The following is a 12,431-nucleotide window of genomic DNA, read 5'->3' on the forward strand; positions in this document are numbered from 1 at the left end:
CAATGCCAGCCTGTTATAATGCAAGCAGAGAGGGAAACATATTGAGAAGAACAAACTATTTGAACATTGCAATTAACAGAATGAACAGCAACAAAACCGCCCAGTCCTCCCTGTGCTGAAGTCTATGGCTCAGTCATTCTGTGACTTCAACATGAGCAGACTCATCTCTATCTTGTTTTCTTGGAAATTACGGCTAAACTAATGAGCTTGAATGAAGTTAACTTGAACTTCATATGCATTGAAAGCATGTGATTATAGCAAGTGCTTCTACGATGGAGAAAACCAATTTGCATACAAGAATGTGATTGGGCAGGCAAAACCTGTAATTTGCATGCAAGCCCATAAGTGGACACGCACTGACCATCCATCTTGTATACATGGATGACTGAGACACCACAGTTTAAAAGTGATAGCCCACAGTGGCAGTCTATTGCCCTGAAAGAAAATAGAAGAAACTCTTAAGGTGCATAAATTGAGGTCCCTCTGAACAATCAACACTGTCTGAACCATACCTTGACATATCAGACACAACATATTTGTCTAAATTACAGCCAGCAGCACTGCTTGAGTTTTGTTATCTTCCTTCAGCACCACCCTAGATTCAATGTCACGACCTCTGGTGCCAGTGACAAATAATGAATTCACAGAGCCAGCTGAGAAGTGGCCGGACTACTGATTGTTTCACACCATGAAGAGTGAATATTTAAAAGATGTGGTACAGATGCAACCAAAACAGGAACACAATTAGTATTTAATTCTAATCTCTTATCTGCTCGTCTGTTTTAAGATTTTACACTCCATATACTAAAAACTTAATTTCTTTCACTGGAAGTTCACTGGAATGCAGGATGTAGAGTACAACAAGTACAACAGCCTCAAAATACACCTCTGACACAGACTGCACAAATGCTGATCATTATAAGCCTCACAAAAGTATTATTATTATTACTATCATTATCTGACAATACTCTTGTAAGTCGCAGTGAGTATTAGTCACACCATTATGAAGTGGATGATAACAATGCATATTGCATACAAATAAAACAGATGCAATTAGACATAAATACACACATAGGTTCAAAGAGAATACGCATACACTGCAGAACTGCAAATAACTAACTGATACCAGTGAGGTTTTAAAGGCTTCTGGGAATGTTTAAGAAACTCAGCTTTTGTTCTTCAGTGAGTCCTTGATCAGAGAATCTAAATAACCTTTAAAAGAAAATTTCCCTTGCAGCAGCAAGTAATCATGGTCCGTATGAACAGACTTCTTAGTGTTAATCCTGCAGTAGCGGATAGGAGGAAAACAATTTCACAGCATTTGCCGAAGTATTAACTTGTTTAATACTTTTAAGCAAATCATTAATATTGTTCCAAAATAGGTTATTGGTCAAGTCAGTGACCACACTGTGCCGTGAAATATTATTGGTGACTAAGACATTGTGACACACTGGTCTTAAAAGATGAGGTAATGGCACTGACCGTAACACTGAGTCAAACAAAATACGTCATCAGTGTTCAGAGTCAAGTCAAGGTTAAAAACACGTTCATGGGTGTGTCCATGAAGACAAATAAGAGTTACTAGATGGAACAGAATTCTTTGGTATGAGTGTTAGAAAGGTCGTTGACATGAATATCAAAGTATCAGATACAGATCTGAGGATGACAGTGCTTTTTTATCGAATGCTGGTTTATGGATGGTTCAGAAAAATGCGCATTGGGTCGTGAATGTTGCTTCCATTGTCCAAACCAGTGTATGATCTCTTTTCATTTCTGATAATACACAGACATAACACCCTGGCAACAGGTGCTGCATCATCCTGAAAAGGGCTCTGGGGACTGCAGAGGAAAAAATGTTTTTGCTGCTTTCTACTTTGTTGCACAAGAAGTTCTTTGGTTTTGGTGACGTGTTTGTTAGTTTGGCCACCACTTGGTACCACTCTTTCTACCACACACTTTCTATTCGTGGTGGTGGTGTCGCCTCTATTACAAATGTCAGAGAGGTGGGTGACTTGAATCAAAAAAGGGGAAAGCAAATTATGCAGAATGATATTACACTGAACATCCTGTGGAGTTTACTGAAAGAAAAGTGATATGACCAATTCATCAAATTTTGCCATGCAAGAACAAAATGAAATATTGACTGACAAATTCATGGCAAGTTAGGCCAACAGCTGCCAACACAATCATAATGCTGATTGTTTCCTGGAGAGCTAACAGTGTTGTTGATGTTTATTTATTCTTCTATGTGGAGCTGTGTGTTGACCTACTGTTCGATTTTTGTCCTTTATTTATCATCTTAGTAAATGAGGTGTTACCTCATCCTCAGCCGTCCCCTGTGAGGAGATATACATTTGGGAGCCTGTATACAATTTGTAATACACTGGAGCTGATTTGTCCCTAACATCAAAGGGGCATTTTTGTTTGCCAACCCTGACATCTGAACCCAGGACTTAAAAGTCTGCTGACCTTCCAAGTGAGCCAAAACAGAACACGAGGACCAACAGATCCCGCTGACCTTTCTGACCGACCCACACGGTGATTCATGCTGGTTATTGGTGCAGCTAAAAAACGACCATGAAAATTGTCCATGACGAAGGCTGGTGCCAAGAAGCCCACTGCTGCAAACTTTCAATGCCACTGGCAGTGGCAGAAAGGCCAGTGAAGCGCTCTCTTCTAAATAACTGGGGAAATCTCATATAATGGCTGCGAGCCAGAAGAAGAGCGCACGACACCAACCTGGCCTTTGGAGAAAGATGACACTGTTGTGCACAGACCACAACAACAGAGGCGATAACAGATTTTCCAAACTGTTTTACTCTGTTTTTGTTTTTGTTTTAAAATGAAGTGGCAAGATTACAATTAAAGAAGCTACAACATGTGATTCATGCAAAGTAAAAATTCTCAGCATAAATTAACGGTGAAATGTGCAAGTGTGAGACTTAACTGTTAACTGATATGTGTACTTTACGCTTTGAGCATTGTAGAATCTTATTTATCAGGTCTTAAAATGACTTTTTCAAACACGCCTCTCGTGACATTAATGTGATAAGCTCTGTTTGATGCTACATTTGGTTTCCTTTCCATTAGCTCTCAAGCTGAGAGGGCTTGTTTCAAGCCTGCAGAGTGAGTATTGTGTCGATTGGCCACTTTTATTCCCCCCAAAATCATACTTACTGTATAATCACTGTATATATCCTTGAGGAAAGGAAGCACCACTGAGAGCTCCCTGCTGTGCTCGTCCAGTTTACTGCAAAACCACTTTTCACCTTTAGTAACGATCATGACATTGCACAGGGGACAGTAATAGAGCTCATACAGCAGGAGGTAGATGAAGAGGTCTCTTCACTCCAGGTGGAACTGAAGAGAAGAGAATAGAGTAATACCCTAACAACTGGCAGTCTTCAGACAGTTACTCACAATAGGTTTTTGTCTCAAAAGAGTCACCACATTGTTCATCAGATATGAAATACAGTTGTTTCTAATTCAGATCAGTTCTTATACTTTCTTGCAGGAAAACCCTGTCACATTCAGAATGAATATCTTAACTTACATTGGATAAAGGGAGACTCAGGTCCTCCCACACCCTGGACTGGACATGTCGGGATACAAACAGGATCTTTTGTGCCTGTTGCAATATTAAATTAGGTATAGCAACCTCAAGTCCAGAAATATTACAAAGGTGTATCACTGATTGACACGAGCTCCCTGTAATAAAAAACAAAGTGGGATGCTGCACCTTGAATATAAGAACATCTTTTTTCTTGTCAAAAGGCCACTTATTGAGGTATTTACAGAAAATTGGTTTGAGAATAAAAATATTCAAAGGGAGATAAATCAGACTCTTTTCCTAAATGAGAGCCCGTCCCTGGTGGTTCCATCAATAATAGTGCGATGACACCCATGACATCCCTCTTCTCTTTAATAATAAAAGGCATAAGAAAATGTGAATCACATTAACCAGAGGCAACAAAAATAAAAACACTGCACAGCTGAGAGAGCTCCATTAAGGCTCTCTTTACAAAAATAGGTCAAACCAAAACTGTCAAAATAATGCAAATTTACAAATAGATAGTCATACTGAGGGCTGCGGAAATAGCACTAAATTGTGCAGCAACTGCAAAGTACACTGAGGCAAAAAAAAAAAAAAACCCAACACCCTGAGATTTCAGGCTCTGCAGAAAACTCAAAATACACATGTATATGAGCAAAAATCAGTCGTTGGTGACAGTCTGACGAGATTTGTAGGTTTGTAGCCTGCTAGCTTCGTAATTAGGTAAAATTACAGCTTCATTTCAGACTCACTTTGAAGCTGCTCTACTCTCCTACATGCTGACAAAGTGCTGTTTAAATACTCTGTTGAATACCTCATGCATACACACCCTGATTGAATCTGCACACATGCACACACACACACACACACACACACACAAATGCACACACACGCGCACACTCACAGAGCAATATAACCACAAAAATGTGAAGGTGTCAGTGGTGGAACTAGATGCACTCAGCTGGCACAGTTTACATGTCATTGTCTGTTAATAATAGATGAGTCAAAAATAAGTTGTGATGAACCATGATACAGGGCATGATACTTTATTGAGAGTGAGATTTGAGAGTCTTATAACTCCCTCTCTTGCTCTCTCTCACACACACACACACACACACACACACACACACACACACACAGACAGAGAGAGAGGCTGAAAATCATAAGTCAACCCATCATCGCAAGTCCCACACATTTAAACTTGGTCTCTGCCTTTCTTTTGCCGCAGCAGATTTACAGTTATTACATTCACACAAACACACACAGTCACCAGAGACGGCGAAGACGTGCTGCACAAGCCCTGCAGCTAAAACTCCTCCTGTCAAAAAAAAGAGGGTGAAATACTCCCACTACCTGCAGCTCTTCACGCGCTGAATTGAAATTATGTGACACGATCTTTCTGGGATTAGAGCTTGACTTTCTGAGCCATTGCTGCTGTTCTGCAGAACCAACTCAAGTGGTGTGTTGCTCATATGGATTTGACTTCATCTGATCTCTTTGTTAGATTAATTGTTTCTTGTGTTTTTTTATTTGACGTTTTGTCCGGTTTCATGTTGTTTTATCGTATTCAGCTGTAACCTTTATGTCCTCTAATCAAGCTGTTTTTCCCTTTCAGATATCTGAGGATTTTCCTGATAAAGTGATGGTGGAGTTAAAAACAAACAAACAGACTGATTAAACTGATGTTTCTGGCAATGTCAACTGATGCTTTCTGTTGACAATATGTCCGGTTCCCTTCCAATGCGGTGGAAGCGTGACTCTGTGGGATTAGGTGAAGCCAGACCCTTCAGATTTTGATATTTGAACCCTTCAATTGACTGTTTTTTGTCATAGGATTAAGTTGAATCTTTGTGGGCAACATCACCTGCAGATCTTCTCAGCTTTTAACTTGCATAGATTTTATATTTTCATCCAATGACCAAGTTAAGTTTTCATCAATTAACATTTGCTTTGTGTCTAAGTCTTTCTAAACGATGATGTAAATGAATTATGGCTGACAAGGGCAGAGTAGGGACATAGTCTCATAATTGACATCTTGTAATAATGTTAAACGATGTTGTTTGAAACTCTGAATCTCTCTGGACGACGTCAGCAGTAATGACCAGACATTTGTCTTTGACCGCAGAGGGAGTCGCACTAAACAAACAGCAAAGGTAATGGAGCCTCGAGTGTCTCGTCTGTTGATTTTCAACCTTGCTGTTGCTGGTTTGGAAGGATGAACACACATGTGTTCACTATTTGTCTTTACTGAAGTCAACTGGAAAAGAGTGACACATTCAATATCTTTTCAGAGTACAGAGAGCATCTCCGACCATCCTAAATCTGGCCCGACAAAAACTGCTCTGTTTGTGCGCTGCAGATTTACAGTTATAGATCCCTGACCGCTGTAATACAGTCACACATACATGCAGTGCACTCACACTTGTCTATTTACAATATTGCTGCAAAAACCAGTCCATTTGTAAGCACAAAAGAGGGCAGCTTTGCATACAAAGTGGAAGACGGTGTACACTCCACTACAATGCCTGATATCTGGGGGATTCTCCTGCTGGCTGTGATCTATAAATACTGTTCACATCCTCTGTCAGGGATTCACCGGGGGAGTGATACAAGCTCGCAGAGACCTCCAAGAGTGTAACTGCCAGGAAGTCATGACTGCTCAGCCATAAAACGAGACCCTTATCTATGTCAACATGTGTGCACTTAAAGTGTCTGCCAGTTTACTTAAGTTATGGGCTGCGCTTCAAATTTGTAACAGTGGTGTTAGCCAGGTAAGATAAATAAATAAAAATAGAATGTATGTTAGTAACATGGATGTTTTCAGTTGTCCCAGTGGTTCATGCATAATGGGCTGAACTTGGCTCTGGATGGCGGTTTTAATATAGTGCTCATTAAACGGGAAAACACTTGGCACAACGTAAGGTTCACATACACGTTTACCAAATCATATTCAGTGAGTGCGACTCTCTCACACAGGCTGAATGCACACATAAATGTTTAATGGATGTGTTGAGGAACACGAATAATAAGATGATTGCTGTTATGCCATTGACATCAACAGTCTGAGTGGGTGAAGTAGCATAAGTGCAGGTGTAATTTGTGATGCGTTCCTCGGATACAGAGAGAGAGACTAAACACCCCAACGCCACAGGGTTAATAATTGGAAAGATTGTGTAATTATGACTTAAACATATCAGGTTTTGGATGAGAGATGTATAAAGATCGGATATACATAAGCACATGCAGTGGATGAAGCGGGAGAGCAATTTCTTTTAAAGTAGTAATGGTTTGAATACATATCAGTGTTTATGACATCTGCATGACACAAGGGCACTGAAAAGGGCAGGAAGCCTTGCCACTGACCCTGCCCACCTAGGAAACCATCTGCTCAAAAATCATTCCCTGGAAGCAGATCCATTAAGAGCTGTGAGTACTTAATCAGTCTCCCTAAAGCTCACCCAGTATTCACAATGTCTTCTCTATTCAGTGCAGGCGTCTGTAATCCTCATCACTGTTACCCCTGCAAATACCTTGTTCATTGTTCCAGAGAGTTTCTTTTTCACCATCAACAGAATTTCCTGGACTTGAAATGAATCACAGTCAACATCTTCCACACTGACATCTAATTGGATTTATGGAGTTGTTCTTGTTCCAAATATAGCAGCTGATCTCCAATTTGGATCATATTGCCAATACAGTTATTACTGCAGAACTAATTGTAATCCAAACAAAATGCTAGATTAAAGATACCAAAATGTCTGGAGGCAGGATTACAAAGACTGTAACAAAGATGATTTATTTGCTAATTATAATCATTCAATTAATTGAAGAATTTAAAAAGAATTCTGTAAAGTGATTTGTGATAATTACATTTATGTGTAGTATGAATGAGTATGAGAGAAAATGTTGGCGACTTTGCTCTGCAATAAAGAGACTGGGAGTTTGTTAAATGCAGTCAAGTGTTGCTAGAAACAGCATCTAGTGGCCATTCGAGAAAATGCAGCTTCATGCTCTTGAGCTTGAGCTTTAACACCGAAACCAAAGTGGTCGTTGGTTGGTAAAACATCGAAGGACCTGATGATATTGTTAACGGCCTCAAGAAAGGCTGGAAGTCATTTTATGGCTAGGTAAAGTTTGGAAATTAGGGAAGCTGCATTTCTATGAATAGAAAATAAATTACAGATACACTTCTAACAGCTGCTTGAAGGCTTTGCCCAGCTGACCATCGTGCCCTCTCCTTTAAGTTCCATTATATTTACCAATCACAGACCTACTACGACAACATTTTTAGCTCTTGCCTTAGGGGTCACTGTGTTTGAACTTGCAGACACATTAAGAAGTCGGGTTGTCAGTAAGAAAATGTATTTTGTGTATCTTATACTCGTGCTGAACTTCTTGCTGGTTCACTGGTACGTTATACTATTCTCTACGGGTCATCTGCAATTCCTCCTGAAGCTGAAACTAAATGAAACACTTGAATTTCTTTATCCATGGCAGGATTTTTCATGCAGTGTCCGCAGTGTGACAAGCAGTGTCTCTTTGCACAGGATACACGATCCTTTTGTCCTCGTGCGATGTGTTTGTTTGTGTGTACTCCCAAACTGAAGTCAGGAACAATGTCACCAAGAGATATTGGACTTCATCACACAGCTTGCTTGTTTTTTCTTTACTAATATAAATTTTTTAAATTACATTAATTTACTATTGATGGATTTGTGTAATAGTAATGGGTTTATTAAGGGTAAAGATGTGAGGTTCACTGAATCAGTTTCAGTAGGAAATTTGGCAGGTTTGGCAGATTATTTTTGTTATGATTTATTATTATCATGGTATATTCTTGTTCTGGGTTTTTATTGGGTTTAGGGTTTTGTTTTTCCTGGCTCCTGATATAATCTACACTCTGCCTGTGCTTTGGGTCTTTAAATCTGAATGCTCAAAAACAACACCCACAATTACTGTGCTTTTTTTCTAGCATTGTTTTTCTAGCTATTTTACAAAGTTTAATATATTGCAGTTCAGTGATGTGTTCAATCTATTTCTCAGATGATTTTACACTTGTCAGATTACACAGGGAGTGTATGTACACACCTTGTGAGGAAAAAAACTATTATCATAAATATGATTAGGGAGAGTAATTACATGAGTTGAGCAATCAGGGAACTTCTGCCCTGAAGTAATTAAAGATTTTGTGGATGAAACCACATTCGCAGGTTGATTTTCAAGACCTCTATGGAAAAGGGAGCGATTTCCATCCAGGCACACTGGACTGCAGCACTGACCAGCAACATTCATTTAGACAGTCAGTGCTGCAGCTCCCACATTGTGTGTTAAGGTGGAGCAGCAGTAGCGTAAAGGGTCGCTGCCCTGTGGTATGTGGGAGGCTGCTGTTTCCAACCCTCAGTCCGGCTGAAGGATCTGTAACCACAAGAAGAAATTTGAAACTTGTACACCTCTCTCCGAACACATGTTATCAGTGCTGGTGGAGCTGCTCCGTGACAAAATGAAGAGCACTGTTTACCCTTGGTACTGCTGCGGTTTGAGGCCATGTAAATGTAGCAGTGCATTATGTGCCCGGCGAGTCTTCCCTTGGTAAATACTTTCACGCTTGAACGCTCAGCCACACTATGTTCTGAATATTTAATGCCACTCAATTAGTGAACTACAGTTTGAAAACCACTTCTCCATTACCTGAAAAGCTGTATCATCATTGACTGCGCAACTTCCCCCTGCAACATCCTTGTCATTTTACTGTTCTTCTAATTCTTGTTTTTCCATAGCCACCCTTTTGATTAAATTTATGCCGTCATTGCAGATAGTGGATTTTCAATGTCAAATGAGTGGCTCAAAGTGAGGCCAGGCAGCCACTTGTGTGCACGGGCAACCTACAGACAGGGGAAATGGAATTCCCTTCTCATAAAAGATTTTGTGATATCAAATCTGATCTGAGTTATCTCTTTATTGTAGTCTGCCTGGCTGTGTTCCAAATCACCGCCAGCTGTGCTCTCTCATTGTAGGGACCATTTGCTAAAACAGAAAACCTCCATTCTTAACAGCTATGCACCACATTTACAAAAGCAAGAGTGATTTTAATGCTCCAGTGAATCTTTTATGTGGTCTAAGTACAACACTGTGTTGTAGATGGTGGATTTTTATTAATTTACAACGATATGCAATACATCAAACAAGCCCAAAAGAGATGAGAGGAAGTAATTCAAGACTAGAAATGAATCAATCTAACATCCTAATGATGGCTTTTTATCTGCCATAGATTTCCCTGAAGAGGTATCCTCCTTCTATTTTTTTTTTTATAAAACTGTCATTCATCACAGCTGTGGCTAAAATGCAAATCACCTATACAGAAAGTGATCTCAGGTGCAAGTAAGTCTCACAGGTGCCATGGATATAATAACCAGGATCTATGGCATTCAGATCACAACTTTATGACAATGTGCCATGTATGGAGAATATGGGTTATGTATGGACACATAAGAATTATTAGCTGTAATTATTGGAGGATGATGTGATTTTTTTTTTGATTCATACACAAAAACCAAAAACCATTTTTTGTGTGTCTTTGTGCCAAAAATCAGAATGCAGAATCAGTATGCAAATATGGAGACCAAAATGTGACCACAACCCACATAGCCTATCCCAAATTTTTGTGGAACACTTGAACTCTCACTACGATGGAGAATATCTGTACTGCTGAAGCCTTTTTTTTTTCCATAAGCAGACCCACAATCCAGTGCAGGATCGTCCGGGGTCCTGAACTGGTTCACCAGCTGGATGTTGCGTTCAGATGCAGCAACTCTTACAATCCCCAACTTGAAATCACAATTCATCCAACCAACCAACCAACCAAGAAACCAAGACTCACCTTCCACCTCATCCTCAGGCAGGTTAACAGGGGTCCGGTAGGAGAGGACATCTGGAATAGTGCAAAGTCCCTTGTACATGAACCTGGTGGTCACAGCACGCACTGGCATTTCTGCGAGGGAAAAGCAACAACTGTGTCGCGATCTTCATATAGCCTGGCTCTCCGGAGTTTTAAGAGAGACCCTTTGCCACTGTCCTTGATATTTTAGAGCAGAATCTCAAGCAAAATCACACACTCCGCAAAGTTCAACCCTCGTCGTGTTTTCGATGTTTTCTAGAACACTGAAATATGAATGAAACCACCTCGCACTGCGCTGCGTGTTTGCCCAATAATGCAGCGTGTAAATCGCTTTGATTTCAATGCATAGCCTGTAGCAGTACTGTAAGCAAGATATGAATAGATATTTCATAAAAAAATCACATCTCAAACTTTTCCTTCATAGCCTGATGAGCAGAGCTCGAGACAGTCTGCAATGTTCAATAATGCCTTAAATGATCATTCTGATGCTGATCAGCTCATATATTAAAATCTCCATCCAAAGAGATAAACATTCTTCTATTCACGTTGCCTATATCTCCTGCATTTCAGTATTTGAAAAATAATAAGAGAGGAAAATGAAAAATGTAAATGAAGTTCAAAAATATTTGCTCTAAATCGATCTTTTCTCTATTGATTTCCTACAACGCGTCTTGTTCTACATCAAACAGTCTATTCCCGATATATTCAGCCTCACTTTTCTTTCCCGTTTCGGCATCTTCTTAAGAGAAAAAAAAAAACACGAATCGGTGATAGGTACAAGATTAAGCAGCAGCGCTGACGAGCTGATCCTATCCAGCAAAGGAGGTACAAACAAAATCTTGGAACAATTTTTTTCCTGGAGAGCAGCTTCAAGGGAATCCGGGGTGACCCCCTTCTCATCTGATACAGACACGCTGCATGAGGCAGTGATCCTCTCTCTCTCTCTCTCTCTCTCTCTCGCTCTCTCCAGCTGTCTGCTCGAGTCTCATTTGGGCTCTCAAAAGCCACCGCGCGCGCGCGCACACACACACACACACACACACACACACACACACACACACACACACACACACACACACACGCACCACACTGCCGTTGACCGTTTCCAAATTGTCCGCCTGCTATGAGATTTTCTTCTTTCTCCCGTTACATTAAAAAAAACTAGTCAAACTGTAAATTGTTTGACAGGTACAAAGTGCAGGATGGATCAGAAAAGTGGGAATATAGCAACAAGTGATGCTCTGCAGCCCTGACACTCACCTATTTCTTTTGTATTTCAGCTTTTAGTTTGGTCATAATATTGCCACTAATACTATTGGACTAGTGTCCTGCTGAAAAATTAAATCAAGCCTCAGGCCATTTGGTCCTTATCCAAAAAGCGGTTCACGATCAAACAGAAATTCAGTGAAACCCAGAATATAAAAAATTAAGCAGTGGTTTTAAGATGCTTATTCATCAAAGAGAAAACCATCAAAGAACAGATCAAAAATAACCACATCCATTTTTAGGGAAATACACATTTATAGAGTGCTTATGTAGCAATTTCAGGATGTTAGGGTTTAGTGTCTTGCCCAAGGACACTGATATATTGGCAGGAGCCACTGGGATCACACTGACAAGATTGATGCCACTGTCATATCTGTGCAATAAATATGAAGCTACAGCCAGCAGCCACTTAGCTTAGCATAGAGACTGCAAGTAGGTGGAAAGAGCTAGCTTGGCTCTCTGCAAAGGTAACAAAACCAGCCTTTACCAGTACAGCTTCATATTTACTGCACAGACATGAGAGGGGTAATCCTTTCATCTAACTCTCGACAGGAAAGTCAATAAGTGTAGTTCCCAAAATTTCAAACTCTTCCTTTAAAACACTGAGTTGGAGCTTATCAATATACCTACTGACAGTAAAGTTGACGGCAGCATAAACAACTCAAAGCAAACTACCTTGTTGCTCATTCATCAGTGCAGGCTGAACATATTTCCCAT

General features: G+C 40.1%; 1 protein-coding gene across 1 annotated transcript in view; it reads right to left on the minus strand.

Annotated features, from left to right (window-relative positions):
• cabp7b (calcium binding protein 7b) overlaps nucleotides 1-11,326 on the minus strand; it is a 15,640-nt gene extending 4,314 nt beyond the window's left edge. The window contains exon 1 of the mRNA XM_023419592.2: nucleotides 10,431-11,326. Within this exon, the coding sequence (XP_023275360.1) occupies nucleotides 10,431-10,539 (109 nt within the window). The 5' untranslated portion in view covers nucleotides 10,540-11,326. The remainder of the gene's footprint in view (nucleotides 1-10,430) is intronic.
• Nucleotides 11,327-12,431: the final 1,105 nt, after the last annotated feature.

The sequence above is a fragment of the Seriola lalandi genome, unplaced genomic scaffold, assembly GCF_002814215.2.
Source record: "Seriola lalandi dorsalis isolate HSWRI2012SDOR001 ecotype SW California unplaced genomic scaffold, Sedor1 jcf7180002054606, whole genome shotgun sequence".
NCBI lineage: Eukaryota > Metazoa > Chordata > Actinopteri > Carangiformes > Carangidae > Seriola > Seriola lalandi.